The sequence below is a fragment of the Gouania willdenowi genome, chromosome 22 (genome assembly GCF_900634775.1).
Source record: "Gouania willdenowi chromosome 22, fGouWil2.1, whole genome shotgun sequence".
NCBI lineage: Eukaryota > Metazoa > Chordata > Actinopteri > Blenniiformes > Gobiesocidae > Gouania > Gouania willdenowi.
The window spans coordinates 8,857,642-8,877,401 of record NC_041065.1 but is presented as its reverse complement, the minus strand read 5'-3'; the positions used below and the strand labels follow the sequence as shown (position 1 = coordinate 8,877,401).

Sequence of the window (19,760 nt, the reverse complement as noted above, 5' to 3'; positions counted from 1 at the left end):
GCATATTTCTTGTTAACAAATGTGATCTAAACATTAGATTGTAGCGGCGCCAAATGGTGTGTCATGATTGAGTTGGTGGACGACTGGACATAGTATATACAAATGCTTTTCTGATGCAATGGTTTTTATATCTTTTTTGTGTTACTAGTGAAAAACACAGGGGTAAGCTACAATGGCCTCATTTCAAGGATTTTAAGTTAGGGTCCAAAATAAAAATGAAGAAGTCGCATAAAGAAAAAATATTTTATATCAGAACAAACTAGAAAGGATAACCTTTATACTTTTCTTACATTCCCACATACAGTTATGGGCCAATTAAAATAATTAAAAAAAAGTATTTTTTCAGATTTCAAGAGACTGTCACCCAAGAACCAATGCATATTAGTGACTAATCATTAGTGATTTGAACAGTCTATATACATAGCTCAAAGCTGATCAAATTAGAAGGAGCTGAGGCATATGCAAAGTTGTTTACTGAAGGCCTGAAACTCCAATAAACCTTTTTCCAATTTTGAGGGGCTGGCATGTCGACCACATAGAATGTATAGCAGATATTTTTGTATATTTTGGGAAAGTAGGTGGCGCTGTAATACTATAACTAATTTTTCCTATGTGATGTAGTTCCTGAGATATTGGAAGATGAAAATGGAAGAAAACAAAGGAAGCACAAAAATCGACACATACCCCCCTCACTAAATTGGCAATATCTCAAAAAGTATTAATCCGATCAAACTAAAAATGTACAGTGTGCCAATTAAATAACAATTGGTAAAAATGTGAAGTGAAGTGAATGGGATAGACTGCAAATTCATTGAAATGACATAGAATGACCCAAGTTTGTTACAGATCTGAGTAAAACTTCTTTTGTGGGTGGATTGAGATTGGCTAAAATTGTTGATATGCCATATTCATTGATACGTCATGAGATTAGGCACTCACAGACTTATATTAGGGCCAACGTGTCACATCAGATCATCAGGTTTATTTTGCAATGATTGGTAAGTGTGTCTCACTGTGAGCCTGTTGAACTACCACTGTATTGAAACACACTACCACCCTGTCCAACCCACCTCCCACATAAGCATGAGTTGCATTTGTTAGCTACTGGTCTGGGAGTGAGACACTGACTGATTTTTTTTACCTTGTGAGTGAGGCCAGACAACTGTGTGCATCATAGAAACTGTGACTCATGAAACCTCTAGAAAGAGCCCCTCAAAGTGGACTAGAATGCAATAAAAGTGCTGAATAAAATAAATAGTCTTTATGACAAACTGATGAACTGGCAAATCCCTATCCAAACCATCCTAAATAAGGCCCTTTGGTGTTTTTGGCCACTCCTCCATGTTGGGAACCAAGAGTCAGGCCACTGCCAGTAGACTAACCTGTCCTCCCTATTACTGACTCACAACCCTAATGAAAGCAATACCCACTGTCATAATAACGCATTAAATCAAAGAATTTAGGATAGCATTATCTATGTGGAAATAAACAGTTCTCTCTTTAACTTCCCACATTTCTTAGTCATAATGTCCCACCCACAGACTTGACTCCCGTAAAGGTAAAACCAGGAGATCATTCAGACTACCAAATTATGGTTGAGAGTCTTTGACTAAATCATTCCTAAAGAATTGGTGAAAAGAGGGAAAGTGTGACTCACTCAAATAATGACAATAACATCTATTTTTGAAAACCTTGACAGTGGTCATTTGCTACTAGAAAGAAAACTTTAACCAAAACCCTTCTTAAAAAAGTTTTTGTGAGAGCTGGATGGATTTAGAGCGTTTTCAACATGTTTTCAGATTTAAAAACTAACGTAGCATTACAATATTTTGCTATTACTGCAGGAATATTCACCTGTTGACTCGCCCACATATGGCCCAGCTCGTAGACTTTCAAAAAAATGTAAGAAGAAACTCTTACAATAGTTGAAACATTTTGACAGATATTTTGAGAGAACCTAAACATGTCACTACAATTATTATTTTTTTGTCTTTTTCTTTCCAAAAATATTGTATCATTATCATGAGCTTATTATCATCTATCGCAGGGATATTTAAATACAAATCCTAAAGTTCCAAAGGGAATTTTATATAACAAGTCACTATACAAAATATAATTTTAATTCAAAACATAAAAATACACTAAAATAAAATAAAATGCCATTTCATTTTAGACACAAGTTCAAACAAATACTCAAATAAAACAAAATCTCTGCAAAACAACTATTTCATGAGGTTAAAAAATCATTTTCTTTTTAATCTTTTTTTTTTTTTAATCGACAAAAAAAGATTTCAAGGTGTCATGTTGATAAACTGTTATAATAAACTACATTGCTGTTTAATTTTGAAAAGGCATCTTGTGTTTGTTGCCAATACTTTGAACTTTGGTGTGAAGGTCAGCCTAAGACACTCATACATGTTCATTCAATCTTAACTCCAACTTGTAGAAAAGTGTTAATTAACAAACTGCATCAAAAACAAAAAAACACAAATGCAATGTCGCCACAGCTGATGGATGTCTAACACGGTCTGATCATCATTTATACGGGTTTTGGACCAGCAGTCGACAGGGAAAATGGACTGGGACAGGTCGACACTAACCAGTTGCCATACAGCTCTAAACTGAACATGCTGTTTCCAGTCTTTTCTCTTGGCACTTCAAATTAATACAAATTACTTTGCAATGGCAACAAGCACCATGTGCATCATCTTCAATCCCTTTTTTTAAGAGCAAGTTTCTGTTTGACAACAATCAGCTGGTACAGTATTAACTGGGATGACAGGACCTGTCTTATCTCCTGAAGCAAGGAACCACTTCGGTGATGCAAGACATGGTTGGAATCGGGAGCAACTTGACATCATAAAGTTAAAATTAAACAAAGTGTCTAAATTAAACAGCCTTAAGGATAACAGCCGTTATTACAAGGTCTGCTTAGTAACAGACGTGGCTGAAAGTAGCAGAAACTGTTTCTGGCTGTAAGGAGAAACTACCTAATACTTCCTCTGTGCACAACAAATGCAAAATTTTACATCATTGGCCAAAAGGCAGCAAATCAAAGAGAGGTGTGTATTTATCAAAGAGGGAATAATTTTCACTTTAAACCCAGAGATATAATTCCTGTGGAATACAATGATTTCATGACCTAAGGAAATAGAGATAACTTAGATTGGTTGGATTTTTTATTCTGATCCCTTAGTCAAACAAAACAAGCCGGAAAAGAATAGTGATGTAATAGCCATGACCTGACCATAGATTATTTTATTTTACAAGCTCAAGTCCCCATATTGACACATAAACAACGTCACACCCTCCAACATTTCTCAGCTGGAGGACCATAAAATCCTTAAGCCAACTCAAAACACTACACAAATACAAGTGAAGAAGAAGTGAAACACAACTCCCAATGGACACATGGGAAAAATACTGCCAAAGTTTTTAACATCATAGGAAGAAATCGCTTCCATCTTGACACACAGTAGAGATAAGGTAAGGATTACATTACGTAGTACAATACTGTTCGATAAAAGCCTTGATGACAAATTTGTATAAGACTGCTTAAGGTTCCTAAATACTGCCAAAAGGAAGAAACTGTCTTCATGGGATGGCCTGTCTTTCAAGGGTTATAAAAGTCATTTTAGAGAAGCCAGGAGTTACTTGCGAGTTGTAGTTGGTGTTTTGGCAAATCATGCAACTAAACAAAATGGTGGTTCAGGTCACTAAAATCTCTATTCTATTGTGCAAGTCACAGAACGAACGTTCAAATGTATGAATTGTATGAACAAATGCTATGCTATGTAAGTATGTAGTCTCAACTTTTAAAATTTTGTATATGTTTTATAAATGTTGTTGGCATTATACACCTTGCCCAGGGACAACAGTTGAAAACTAGCTTTGCAGCAAATACGGACACATTTACAGAAATGTGTACTGTCCCTGTCAAATAAACTAATAAATAAATAAATAAATTCTGATGGCTTAAGTCCATGTTAACTTGAACTTCAAATACCTTGTGTAAGCCACCATCAGCCACCATCAACCCTTAAAGCTAGGGGTTGATGGTGGCTCCATGGAAGCGACCGGAATCACTAATTAGTTAGTTCACGGAGTGTGTCACAACACCTCATATGACTGTGACGTGCAACTTGACGGTTAGCATGACTGAGGAAACAACACAACAAAACTTAGCAGGGTTTTCATTACCCTTGGAAATGTGCAAAATAAATAGTTGAATAAAAACTGCTAATGGAAATACCTGAACTTCGAAAAAACCCTCAAATATCTCTAAAAAGTTTTTACGCTTTCATGAGGAGGAGTTTAAGACGTTTCAATATTGAGATGTATCGCAAAAGTGCTATGGAAACATTTTTTCCGCAAATACACATCACAGATGTACTTGGTCACATGACGTGACGTACCTGGTCACATGACCACTTCTCTCCAAGAAAACATGGCGCAGTACGTGTAGACAGAAGAGGGGGCCGAGACGTTTCTTAGCATTATACTTAATAAATTATTACTGCCACAGCAAACAACAAAGGAATATACTGTAGAGTGTTATAAGGAGGTTTGGAGCATCCGTCTTCCTGCAGCGAAGTCTCTCAGGAGGAGATTTCATGGACGTTACGAGGCTCCAAAACAACCTTCAATGAAAACGCATTCAAAGCGCAACTAACTCAATATTTAAAAATATTGCCTTTATTTTATGCCTCTCGTTTACTTTCGCTTTCATAGCGGACACTTCTGTTCATTCGGGGCGGTGGTGGACACAGAAGCGCGTGTGTGTGTGTATGCGCCCCACCTCCGCTGTACACCTGTGAATATGGACTATAAGCAACAGCAGGTTTTGCGATGACATAGTCAGTAAATGTGTATTTGCTCCTAATGCTAATGCTAATGCTAGTGGAGGCTTCATGTAGTTCCAGTGTAGTTTGCTTCCACAGCTTCATCTCCATCTCTCTTGTAGTTGCTACACAGCAGTCATTGAGCATGCCATGGGACTCCGGTTTAATTCAACAGCTGCAACGTTTATTTTGCCAATCACTAAAAATGGCATACAGCTGATAATTGATCTGCTCCGATCTCACACGCTTTCTCACTCCACACACGGTCGAGTGTGCAGTTAAAGGGCCATGCACCAACACAGACTAGGGGTTGAACAGACTAGCTGACTAGTCAACTTTAGTGTTGTCTCGCGGCTCTGTCTACACAACGTTGACTAGTCGCAGTACCTGACTTTTGCCCAAGATGGCGGTGCAACACAGCAAACAAGGTACCCCTAGTACGCCTGCAGAGCACGGCAGCACAACATCAACTGTTTCTCCTCAAACTGCAGCTGGTAGGCAGATACTATGGCTAATATACATGCTAACGTTAGCTGTAGTGGTAACATGTCTGTGAATTGAGCAGATCTGGAAAACATCAGCAGCGCAGGACAGACGCTCCGTTAGTGGAGAAAGACTGCTGTTGTGCCAAAATCTGTGACCCGAAAAAATCTGTGACTGGAGGTGGCGACAGTTCCAACTAAGGGTGTGCGATATGACGATATTAGATCGTTAAGGATTTCAACATGACGACGATCTCCCAAATCACGGAGATCGTAGAACCGTCTGTAGTTCACATTTTAACCCTTGCGGTGCCGTGTCTGTGTCATATGTCTGTCGTCCATACACAGAACATCCAATGTTTTTTTCTCTGCCAAATCACATCATTTGCTAGTCAACATGTCAGCATTACAGATATTACAGATTATTAAGCGCTTAAACACGGCAGAATTACGCTTCACTCCCCCAATGCACGGACACACAGAGTTAGCTGTGCTGCTTCCTCCGTGTTATCGGCTGTCTGTCAGAGGCTCAGTGCAGATGTCTGTCTGTCTGTTAAACTCTATCAGTTCTGAGTGTTGAAACACTGTAATATGTTTGAGAAAACACCGCATGTGTTTCTCTTCTCTAACTAACTCTGTCGCTGCGCTGTAGCAGAGATCTGCTGCTGCTGTAGCTCACGGGGCTGTTTCCACATTCTTAAAGAGACAGTGTCCTGAATGTGATTTACTTTAAAAACTACTTTCAGCAGCTCAGAGCTGTCCTGAAAAAAGCAACACTACATAATTTAATCACATTTCAGTCTTAATGAAGGAAAAAGTCAAAAGTGACACAAAATGTTGTTATTGTGCTGCTAGTGATTAATAATAAATTGGCATTTTTCTCCACTGACTTTAACCCATTGTTTTTCTTGTAAAACTATTGAAAAAAATATAAATAAATAAATAGAGTTTATATCACCTATTGCCATTTTGAGGAAAAATATAGAGATATGAATATTGGTCCATATCACCCAGGCCTAATGTAACCAAAGCAGTAACGTTTTATCTTGTAAAGGATGTGATTGTCTAAACTGTGTGAAATGAGGCGTTCAAACACTGATTAAAGTAGGATTTTATTAATGAGTGTGTTACCTCAATAACAAATATAAATCACTAGACTGATATGTTGCCTTGTTATGTAGCAAGTGTTGCTAATGCTAATGCTACACCACTTTAGTTAAACAAAGTAAAAAGACTGTGACTAAAATAACTTGTCAGCCTTTTTGTTTGATGTAAATTGTACTTGGAACCAGTTTGATGAATTGCTTACATCATACAAAAAAAAATTGATAATTACCTTGTCTTAAATAATCTATTATTCATTTTTTCCATTTAGGGCGATGATTTTAAGTAGGTTATTTGGTTTGCTTTATTGGTAAATAACTTTAAAATAGTCTAAATGATTTGAATGAAAAAAATCGTGATCGTGATATGATATTTTTCTCATATCGCCCACCCCTAGTTCCAACCCCTGCAGCTTCTTCGTCTACCGTAGACTCACGGTAAGCCCCGAGGCTTAAGCCCCGGCGTTTAGACATTGTTTGGGCTGTTTTTAAGGTAGCTTCGGCTTCCTTCACCGAAGCCGATGTTGTGCCAAATTCCGTGACCCAAAAAAATCTGTGACCGCTGTGGCTTCTTGGCGGTTGAGAAAAAGAGTGCTAAACCTCTTCGTAGCTATTTACTCCCCCATATACATGACATTCCAGTGGGTGAAGTAAATACAGACTGGAGAAGAATTACAAATGTGTTTAAGGGGGAATAAATGTCCACCGAGAAACTGCAGGGGTTGGAACTGTCGCCACCTCCGGTCACAGATTTTGGCACAACACCGGCACTCGGCTGCCGCTCGGCTCTTGGTGACGTCATCAACTAGTCATAGAGTCGAACTTTAAAATTATGTAGTAGTTCAACCCCTGACACACACACACTCTGACAACAAATGTTATAGAAATTCTTCAACTCTTCCACTCCCTCACAGTCACAAGGCTGCGTTTAGGTCCTGAAAAAAATTTGATTTTCCGTGAATCTGTATCAGGTAGTACCGAAGGAATTCAGTCGTTACTTAAAAAAAAAAACCTGAATTCATATGATCAGATCGGTGATCGGTTATCATTTTTTTTAAACTCACTGATCGGTGATTGGCCCAAATTTCCTGATCGTGTAAAGCCTACTGACCATCATGACAGGAACTTTCTCTTCTCATTATTCACAGTTGAGTATTATTGCCTGTTAATAGATGAGATAGTTGAGCAGCTGTAGTAGAGCCCATGCTCACAGCTGCTGCCAATCAGTTTCCCTCATAACAACAGTCAGTATAGACAAAGAAAAGCTGTTGGCATTGACAAAGCAAATTATTCTTGGGTGTGGCCAAGATATTCAGATCTATAGCTCATCCCAAAAATTACTGTTCCTGACAAATGTGGCATCACTTTAAAGGAAAAATAAAAAAACTTTCCATGGTACCACATTCTTTTCAAGGACACAATGTTACACGAAAGGAAAAATCCACCAGATACAAGTTTTAAAAAAATCACATCACTAAAATGGTATTACCCTTTAAAGTACTTGATAACTGGAGGTATAATGTTTTTATTTTGTGTGTTTAAAATTGAGCTCACAGTTTCTGCAAATGTGGAGATGTACCTAAAAACATAGTTTTTTTGCTTGTTGTTTTTTTTTATATCTGCAGCACCTTTTTGTAATGATTCTAGTTTTCAGTGGCACTCCAAACTAATTTAAGGGATTAGACTTTACACTTAATTGGCACTGGCAGACCCCCGCGACCCCGATAAACGGGAATTAGCGGGTTTGAAGATGGATGGATGGATGGATGGACTTTACACTTTGTCCAAGATCAACCGAAGGGCATTTTATACAAGACATCTTTTACACATGCACTCATGCCAGCTGCAACATGTGGGTACATTTTTATGATTGAACTTAGAGGAGAACATCCTTTACAGGAACATGTGTAAGCTAATAGTTTACAAATTACACTTCCCGGCTGTGCTCATCAGCCTTTCACCTCTGCCAAAAATCTGACCAGAACACGCTGTGGCCTTACTTACAATATAAGTCATACAATGTGCAAATGAAAATGTTGATATTTGAGCTGTTGGTGTGGTTTACTTTTGATTAGAAGCTACTAATCTTTTTGCATTATCAAAAAATCTACATGCCAAAACACCCCCTGCAAAATGCTCTTTTAAGGCCACATTTGATTTGAGCATAAAAGGGATTTTGTCACACTATTAAAAAAAAGACATAATTTATCCCCAAGGGGGGAAATGTGGTAGAAATCAGAGAAAGACATCTTATGCATTGCCATTTTACAATATGTATGTTGTCAAATGGGATTTGCGACTGTTACAGAAAAAACGAAAATCCACATGTTCACATGCTTGCAAATTGTTTTAGATTTCAACATGAATAAATATTTGAAACATGAGGTTGTGTGGTCTATGTAGAAGCCCAGGCTAAGCAGCACATGAAAAGATTGAAAAGTGGTTGGGATAACAGAATAAAAACCAACAAATGTTAAAACAAATATTCATCAGAAATCTAAATCTGGAGAAGAATATATTATTTCTCTTCCTTCAGTTCATCCTAAAATAGCTTAACTCAAGTCCAGCACTTATTCAGATATGAAATCATGTGAAATGGTTAAATCAGATATAAATCAGATCACTGCAACAACACTCTACTTAATTGAATTTAGGAGAACATGCCCCTCAACATGAATGACATCACTGTTTTAAAGGAAGATGAATTCATTTGTCTTGGCTACATCAGTGTGTGTCAGAGCTCTGTGTGCCAGCTCTACTCACATGTGTTTGCTTCATTAACTCCTCTGCCGGGCACACTAACAACAAAGAAATGCAACAACATGTCTCAAAACATACATACAAGACCCTTTACATCATCTGTGTGTCATTAACCATCAGGTGATTTTGGTATTTCTTCAATAAAAGAATAGTTGATTAGTGGAAATGATCAAATATTGTAACTGCAACTGCAATGACACTGAATGCTGTCAATGGCCATGGTTACATGATGTTTTATAATTCAGAATTAAAGTGTTATGCTTCATGTTTACATGGAAATAGTAATTCCAGAACTGAGGTTTACATGGAAAACCAGTTTATTCGTCTTTAGATAATTCCGCTTTAGGTCAGGCGGTTGGGAAGGCTCTGATTGGACAGGGGGTGAACATGATGTATCACGCCTGTCGGGAGAAACACACAACAAACCTTTTATTGTCGTCTATAACACAGAAGACCACACAAGAACTGTTTTCACCTTTATTTTGATTGTAGTTTTGAAGCAGCAGCTGGACAATAACACAGGGTTTCAGTTTGGACCGCGGAGCGGAAGAGAGATAGGAACTAATTACAAGTAAAAAGTCCAGTAAAACTCTGGAAAACAATCTCCAGGATTAAATATTTGCTCCCTGGTAAAGATAGTGGCTCTAACAACAGGTAAAATGATAAACTAGTGATATTACAGCCTGTGAATGCAGTACGGGATGCATTTACTCCGCCTCCGGGTCCTAGTGCCTGCCGTCCGGTGAAGCCTATTACGTTTACCGAGCTCCATGTGTGTTTAATAAGTCACTGTGAAAGTCGGCATGTTTATGTTTCCATCCATTTGTTCTTTTCATTATATCCATGTATTTTAAGGCTCTTATTAAATAGTCTCAGCTGAAATCCGGGCCGCTACCATCTTGGATTATGTCGTCACCAGCGCGTTATCACCGCAAGTCGCGCAAGCGCAAAACAATCCGAATTAACATAAAGCGGCTTTAACCAAGTTAAGTGTTTACAAGAAAGAGAAATTATCTCATTCAGAATTAAAATCGGAATAAACCAGCCACTTAATTTGGATTTAAGTTTAATTTCAAAATTACATTAGCATTAAGAATTAACTGTTTACAAGGTCAGGTTAAAGAAGAATTAACTTTTATTCCGCTTTAAAGAGGAATTAAAGCTCCTATGTAAACGTGACAAGTGTCTGTAGGCAAAGTACATTATATACACCTTGATTGTGGGCCCACCTCTGGACAAAAATTGATCTAATGCACTAGTTTTATAGATTCAAAATATTATACATTAAACAATTACAAAAATGAAAAAAGACTGGAAATAACATACAATCATCATAGGATTCTGTAAACAAATGAAGAGATAAGAGAAACTGTGATGATCAATGAGCAGAAGATCTGATTTACCAAGCCTGGGGCATTAAATTAATTTGCATTTGCTTCATTAGAGGTAATTATGTCAATAATGTTAAAATGTAAGTAGACCATCTTGCTCAAGTCTCACTGTCCAGTCAGAGTACTTGGACCTGGGTGGTTGAAACCAGTAGTTTCAGTTCAAGCTTTTGAATTTTTAACTGCGTTTGCATTTTATTCGAAGCTTAAGAATAAACATTTCATTTCATGGCTAACAAATGTTGCTTTTAACAAAGTACAGCAGGAATAATTAAGCTAGGAAATATTAATTAATAAGTACTTCCTGTTTTCTTTCCTAGACTGTACACATGATTGGGAAAATGCCTCAAACATTTTGTGGTTAAATGAAAATGAAAAGAGTTTAAGGTTATATTAATGGCGATACATTCATTAGTACACACCACATTTGTAGATCCTATGATTTTCCCTTTGAATATTTCCATTTCAGGGTATACCCATTTCAGCGTTATTTTACACTTTGCCGTTTTGTTTCTGTTTCATTGTTTTTCCATATTTCTATGACTTTACTGGCTATTAAACTTGCTAAAATCGGACCAAGCATGCTAAATATAATAGAGGTAACAATTGTTATTGATTTTATATTCATATGCTCCAGATGACTTATGGAAACAGGAAGGTTACTCTGAAATCTTGGGAGATTACTTCTGGTGTTAGCAGCTGCTAACACCACAGTTAAACTAATTCTAAGTAGGCAGTAGCCAAGGCAGAGACAGAGCTAACTAGCAGCAGCTTGTTAGCTCCACTCGGTAGAGGTGTTCTTAGCGAGGTGAAGAGCGTAAGAACTGAAGGATGACTGTGATGACAGCATATTCATGAGGCAGGCGGAGCCTCATTTACGTCATCACAGATCATCTGCCTTCAAGGCGTGATTAGAGGTTTTCTTCAGTAGGCCACGCAGGGGTGTGACATCCCATACTATATGTGTTGTACCGAGTTAATCGACTGAAAGGGAACACACTTCAGATTAAGCTCTGCATGTATTATTAGTCATTGGATAACATGATCTCTAGTAAAACCATAACAAATAGTGCAAGATTTTGAACTAGAGATGCACTGAATAAAAAATTCTTGGCCAAAACCAAAAACCAAAAATGAGGAAACTAAGACCGAAAACCAAAACACTTTCAAGTTTGGTACAACAATTTTCAATCTATAATAATGTGTAATAAAAAGATTCTATCTTTATCTAAACGTTTAATAACAAAAAAAGTTTCCTATTCTTGGTTATCCACATTAATTTTCAGTAAGCATGGGTAGAATGCACAGGCTAACCATTAGGACAGCTGCACCTATGCTCACCCACATGTGCAGACCTCACACCTGCACTGAGACTGTGATCCACCCCACACCAATAAAAAAAAACTCTTTCCTGCTTTTGAACCAGGATCTGCTTTCACATGTTAAAGTTAAGCAGATACAGTCTTGGCAGCTTTGCCACAGATTTCACTGATGCTGTCACCAAAGTATGCTGCCTGTGCTCAAGGCACAGCGTTGTAGGCACAGGCAGGATTACTTTTCTGGCAAAAAAATAAATGATTTTGCTTGAACATGAAACATCCAGCTATAGCTCTACCATGGAACTTATCCAACCTTACTTAAGGCAGCTACAACTGCAACAGACCTCCAGTTCAACATTTTTCTTTCTTTATATATTTTGTCTTTTTCCCACCACAGTTTTTTCTGACTTTTTCGCATTCCGATGTGAGCCCGCCCCCTTTTTGTTTACATTTGTTTACCCTTTGAGTAGGCTATATGTGTGCCACAGACATGTTACATTTTTTATATGCACTTTGCTGAGATGCTTAGGGAAGAGTATATAATTTTTTTAATTGTAATGTTATGTTATAAAATATGTAGTTAACCCTAACCCAAACTGAAGCTACTGTGAAGTTGCTGTTGCACTTTTGCCTAAACCTGGGTTAAAGCTTGAAATAGTTGAATAACAGAGACTCATTTACTTTTTATTTTGGGATTGTTTTATGTATTTTAACTCTCGAAGACAATCACAGCAATAAAGTTGCACTTTTGACAATATACTGTATCTGATGTCTGTAGTCCATTTTAAGTGCATTAAAAAAAATCAAAAATCCAATCGAAACTCTAATTTTTCTTCAAAAAATCTGAGTTTTTTTTTCAGGCAAAATCGCCCAGCCCTATTCTATCCTTTGCAAAAGCAGTCATCACAAGTAAACCCACAAACCCAACAAAAATACCTGAGCACGAGTAGAGTTGGACCTTCATACAAACAAAAGACATAATTATACAAATAAAATAATATATGCTTTAAGGCTGAATGAGTAATTATATTTGCGATATTATCGCAATATCACAAAGCGCAATTTTCTAATCGCAAAGGCTGCAATTTAACTTTTTGTTAGTAATAATTTATTTTTTAGATTGTTGGGAGTTTGATTTACCTAAAACATGGACTGGACTAGTGGACTAGATTTTATATAGCGCTTTATCACCACACTGAAGCAGTCTCAAAGCGCTTTTACATATCAGCTCATTCACCCATTCACTCTCACATTCACACACCAATGGGACAGGACTGCCATGCAAGGCGCTAGTCGACCACTGGGAGCAACTTAGGGTTCAGTGTCTTGCCCAAGGACACTTCGACACATAGTCAGGTACTGGGATCAAACCCCCAACCTCTCAATCAGAAGACGACCCTCTACCACCTGAACCTGTCCTATTGGTTAAAGCAGATATTAGTTCTCCTACATGTTTCATGAACGGTGTAGTTAGTTAGATATGTTGAAGAGGTAAAGCCACAGATTTGTTTGCTTTATTGTTGTAATCTGTGCTTTAAAATGTATATTTCATGTTTATTTAAAGTTTAAATGAATCTGAAATTGTGTATTATGAAACAGATTGATTTATTGTTTGTGTTCATTGAAAAATACACGACGAGAGGCCCTTGAAAAAAATAATTGCATATTAAATCGCAATCGCAATATTGAGGGAAAAAATTGCAATTAGATTATTTTCCAAAATCGGAAAAGGGGTGTCAAACTCATTATGTAGCAGCTTGATCTCAAGTGGGCCACAAATTTTATGCAGGAAAACGAGTAATTTCAACATTATTGTGCCCTAGTTTGCACTTATGTGATAAACCAACAATATCCAAGCAATAAGTGACAGATATCATTCCCAACCGGATCTTCACTTTAAATTTCCTATATTTATTGTGAACAATTTCTATTTAATAAAGGAAAACATTATGTAATCATTTCAGGAAAATTAAAAAAAAAATGTTGAGGTTTTTCAACAGTTTAACAATAAAAATGACTACCATCATGTGATATAGGCACCGGGAAACTGTGAGCCCCTGCAAATATTACACAAGATTTATTCATGTTTTCTCTTTCGTTTTTACTTTCTCCTGTGGGCCCAATTGGATGTTCTAAAGGGTCACGATTTGGCCCCCGGGCCTTGAGTTTGACAAATGTATTAGATGTTCTCGGCGCAATGAGGATGTTTGACCTGTAACCAACTACCTACTACAGTATTAAGCATTCAGGTACAGCTGTGGCTTGAATGAGGAAGCATCAGATTGAGCTGATGATAATTACTAAGGAAAAGACGACTCGGACTTTCAAAGGACAAGTGCTTATTGTTCTCTCAGTAGTCTCGTATACGGGTAACCCTAGGGGTAGGCAATGGCACTACAGGGGGTACTTGAGAGAGAGAGAGAGAGAGAGAGGGAAAATTAACAAATGAAGTGGTGTAAGATAACTGGAAATGATAAAAACTATAGAAATAAATCTAATCAGTTGCTTCTAAATCAGCGTTTTTCAACCTTGGGGTCGGGACATCATGTGGGGTTGCCTGGAGTTTAAATGTGGTCATCTAAAATTTCTGAAAAATTAAAATAGATTTTTTAAATGCTTTAAATATGATTCTTTTTTTATTTTTATTTTTTTTATTATTTAAACAATTTTAAACAATATATATATATATATATATATATATATAAGCTCAAACATGATCAAAAACAAGAATTTCTAGTAAAAAAAAAATCTTTGGAGTCGCCATAAAATCTTGACATCAAAATGGGGTCACGATCAAAAAAAGGTTGGGAACCACTGCACTAAATCCTGTTTCTTTCCTCTTATTTACAACATGAGATTATTTAAAATGTGTGTCATCACTTAATTCCATCACTATGCTCTATAGTTGTTTTTAAATAGTTTTCTAAGCAAAACATTGTAGTTGGACAAAGGGGGTACTTAATAAATGTAATAAATTACTTGAGCCAACAGTTTGAGAACCACTGATCTAGTGTTTAATAGCATGTCTGTAAGTGTAAACTGGAGTCTCTAAACACTCTGTATACATGTGAATTTATTTGTTCCAATTTGTTTTCTGACTGACAAACTAACGACCTGAACTTCTTTGCGTCCCCAGCTGAGCTGGTATTAGTTCCAACTTATTAAACTGTAACGTTAGAGCAGAGCAGCCATGTTTTATTGCTGATAAACGCTCTGAATAACAAGAATACAACTGGTTGTAGTGGTACAGAAAATAACTAAATCCGTGATGAGGCACATACTCTCTCTGTGATGCAATGATGGTGTAAAGATGTTGAAAAAGTTCCAATACGTAAGAGGGTATTGGATTATTCATTCCCTGAACTGTGAGTCAGACGCCCACCCTTTCCTCACCACAAATTACAGAGTTTACGATGTTTCACTTTTTCATGTCACAGTTGTTTCCCTCTCTGACTGCCTCGTGCCACAGGAGTTTGTAAAGGAGCGCTACCATAAAGTAGTGACTGAGCTAGAGGTTCCCAAAGTGAGGTACGGGTGCCCTCAAGTATGCAAATTGTCATAGAGGGTACATGAATGAAAATTAAAAACTTTATGACAACATTAGAAACTATAGAATAAATAGTGCAGCTAATGTTAAGTTAATGCTAATGCTATTACAAGGCTAATGCTAGGTTAAATTTAATGCTAAGTGAATGCTAATGTTAGGTTAATGTTAATGCTAGGCTAATGCTAGGTTAAAGATAATGCATTGCTAATGCTAGGCTAATGCTAGGTTACTGCTATTGTTAGGCTAATGCTATTGCTAGAATTAAGGATAGCTAACGCTAATGCTAAGCTAAGGCAGGACAACATGCATTTTCTTCAGGAAATGCAAATATTCTAGTTATTATTATTATTATTATTATTATTATTATTATTATTATTATTATTATCATGTATTATTCCTCAATAGGATAGGTAAAATTCAGGGAGAAATTTTGCTGTACTTTACATTTTATATGACATGTTTATTAAGTACGGGGGTGTATGGCTTCAGGTTAAAGGTGTGAAGGGGTACAGGACTGTGAAAAGTTTAGGAACCACTTCTCGAGAGAGTAAAATCTGAAAACATTGCATTATAAATGGGCAGTGGAAACACCAAAAAGATGCTAGATGATCTATTACAGCTATTTTATTTAGGTTAAACATGGGTAATACAGGCTTAAGTTAGCATGGTGTAGTTTATGGGTTCAAGAAACTAGAAAATGATCTGCTTTTGAATCTTGAAAAAAGATCAAATGTTATGTTATTGAAAACTGTCATATTATACCAGAAATATATTATATATAATAAATTGTGATATATGATAAGTTCTGACTTTATGCAAAGGTTTTCATTTAAAAAAATAAAGTGTATATCTGTTTTATGGATGCTCTGTCAATGCTTTGTTGCTAATTGAACTTTGTTACAACTAATAATTTCAAAGCACTGATAAAATGTAAAAATCTACATTGTATGCAATTTTTCCATCTTAATAATTGTTAATATTAGGATGCTATTATGGTCTATGTATATATGTTCCTGCATGCTTGGTCAGTCATCTTGTTAGGTAGTTGTTATTGTAGTTATTAGTTATTATTCAGCCAAAATTAAATTAAGATCAAACTCCAAGACCAATACATAACACCAGAGGTATAAAGAGTATTGATATATCTTACTCAAGTAGAAGTACTGTTTCTTGATTGAAATTGTACTCAAGTACAAGTTAAAAAAAAATAGCTCAATTAAATAGAACTCAAAGTAAAAGTTACTAGTTACTTTAATTTATTTTTGGTAATAAATCTTGCCACATTTCCCTTGCATACAGTAAACATCTCATGTATAAACTTAAAAAAGAAGACCAGATCTTACACAATTGGAACTAAAAAAAAAAAATTCCACAAAAGCATATGTATAAAATATTTGTCAAAATGTACTTTTTTTAAAAAAATAAAATAATACCAATTAATTCAATTCAAAATAAAACAAATTATCAGGCTCTAAGTATAGTTAAATTTATGAAGTCAATTCATTTTTTGTAGTTTCAAAATGTCCATTGATCATTTTAAAACAAAAAATAATAATAATTTACTCAGTAATGGTTGGGTGTAGCAAAGTAACTTATTACTTTACTCCTTTTAAAACATACTTAAGTTCAAGTAAAATCAATGTTTTTTAAATATATGTATAAAAGCAACTCCATTACAGTAGCGTGAGTACTTGTAATCCATTACTTTCACCTCTGCATAACACAGTAACAATTATGAACAACAGATAGTGTAAAAATAACATTAATTTGAATACATTTGGAATATTTATCAGAACCTAAAAAAAAAAAAAAAACGCACAAACCCAAAACAAATTTAAGAAAATACATTTTCTCCATACTTTGAATGAATGGAGCATGAACAAAGAAGAAGTGTTCTCATCTTATTGCTTCACATTTACCTTCAAGTCTGCCAAAATCTATTCTGATGCATAAAACCTTTATCACTCATGGAACAACTAAAAAAACAAGAGTTAAGAGAAGCCTGGGGCTTGTATCAGTCTATAACAGTGCTTTTCAACTGGCGGCCCGCGGGCCAAAATCGTCCCATTCCTCAAACTCAACCGGCCAGTGGCCCATCTATCTATTAGTGAATAAACTGTTTAATATCCAATAAGATCTGTACACACGTAGCTTTGCTACACTTCACGGCACTTTGTGACATATTGCAGCAATTTGTGATCTTTTCCGACACTGCTGTTTACAGCGCGTATTATAGAAAGGTGCTTCAGATAAACAGCAGGCATGGCACATTCAAAGGAAAAGCGACAATGTCCGACGGCACTTCCCACGCCAACTGTGATATTGATTATAGGTTCAGATGCTCAGCAGACAAAACTGATAACACTTGCTTTAAACGACCAACGAGGCTCAGCAATCTTCTCCCGCACTTGCACGCTGCAGCAGAAGGCAACCGTAGCTCCTCTCTGAGCAGCATGGATACTCACCATAAAGAAACAGTCATTCACAAATGCGGAAAAGGTGAAAGAATGCATAATTGCCGTTGTCGATGAGGTGGTAACAGACAACAAAGTGAAACAACAGGTAATATCTTCTATTAAGGGAATTCCTCTGTTGGATACGACAACTGTGAGAAGGGTGGATGTTTTAGTCACAGCCATTTTCAGTTTACTTATTTCTTGCACTTTTTAACCAGCAGGTGCTGTCATTATTATTTAATTAAACTTGAAGCCGCTTGTGTTTTTTATCACTTCTACAAAAATCCAACTGGTGCTGTTTATGGAATTGAAAGAGTTCAATAAAAATATTTGTGACGATAAATGTGATGCTTTGTGTCTAGGGGTGTCCCGATCCGATGACGATATCGGATATCGGTCTGATATTAACCTTGAAAACAAATATCGGATTAAAATTTTTGGATTTTCCGATTTTTTATTTTTCAATTCATTTTTTTATTTATTATATTCAATTGTAGAATACTGTAGATATTATGTTGAAGGTTAAAAATGATGTAACCAATTGGTTAATAATAAATGGCTCAGTTTTTCTCATACTGTTGCTGACTATTGTTCTCTGTTTGAGTAACATAAATGATCAAGCCTTTTCTAACATTCCAGACTACAAAATAAGTATTATTTTTATTAAAGAAAAGAGAGGGAAAAAAATAAAATAATATTAAAGTATGTATGATTCATGCTGATATCGGATCAATATCAGTATTGGCTGATATGCAAGGCTGCAATATCGGTATCATATCAGAAATGAAAAAGTTGTATCAGGACATCACTATTTGTGTCATTTCACTACGAGAGCAACGGTACCAGGAATGTCCGGCCCATAAACCATAGCATTCCGACAATATGGCCCACAGCAATGTGTAGTTGAATATCCCTGTTCAATAACATCCAGTATTAAACTGTTATTAACATTCCATTAACTGTAACATGTGAAAGCCATAATAAGGCAGAGGAGAGGAACAGTGTGCTCACCCGTGTCCCGGGCTTCTGTGTCGATGCTTGGGGCAGGTAGAGGAGGACCAGAGGAGCCATGAGGTAGGAGCAGGTGAGGAGCACGAAGCCACACACAAACATGATGGAGAGACGGTGTGTGCGCAGCAGGAAGCAGCAGGTGTGCGCACACGGTCTGTGTCCGTCTGTCAACCCGACGAGCAGCGCTCCAGCAAAGTGGAGAGAAGATTACTACAAAAAAAAACAACTATAATAATAATAATTAATAAAATATACTAAAAATTAAAAATTAAAAAAAAGGAAGAAAAACTAAACACAAAAACTCGCGCTGATAATGCTTTTCATTCAAATAACTTTCTTTAGTGCTAATCACATATTACCAGGTGTGACGTGAGGAATCAATGGCCACAGTTAATCTCCGGCTAAAGCCACAGGTTACTGAAGCGGCTGCTGCAGCTTCATTTAAAGGCAGAGGAGAGAGGGTGTGGTCATGATGATTGACAGTCCTACGGACCAATGAGCGATGAGAGATTGAAGGATGACACGCCCCACTCTACCAGAGCTCGTGCTGCTGCTGAGCTGCAGCTGGACAGTCAGTAAGACTTTAAACTAGTGCTGGTTTATTATGTACAAAAGTTTAGAACACCATGATTTTTACAGTTATTTATTGTAATTTAAGTCCAATGAATAGCTTGAAATGGTACAAAGATAAGTACTGAACAGACAGAGGTAAAAAAAATAAAGGTTTGGTTACCCAAAACTGAAAAATAATGTACATTTCAGAATGATACATACTGTATAGGCCTTGTTCAGAGAACACGTAGTGGGTTAACGATGTTACGCTGTTCTGCAGCAATGAAGGTTGAATCAGCAT

The 19,760-nt window shown here is 36.6% G+C and overlaps 1 protein-coding gene across 4 annotated transcripts in view; it reads right to left on the bottom strand.

Moving 5' to 3' along the window:
• The window catches only part of smoc1 (SPARC related modular calcium binding 1), a 58,614-nt gene extending 39,306 nt beyond the window's left edge, over positions 1-19,308 (bottom strand). For all 4 annotated transcript variants that reach the window (XM_028438704.1, XM_028438703.1, XM_028438707.1 and 1 more), the window contains exon 1: positions 18,908-19,308. In XM_028438704.1, coding sequence (XP_028294505.1) covers positions 18,908-19,009 — 102 coding nt within the window. In that variant the 5' untranslated portion in view covers positions 19,010-19,308. The remainder of the gene's footprint in view (positions 1-18,907) is intronic.
• Between the last annotated feature and the right edge of the window lie 452 nt (positions 19,309-19,760).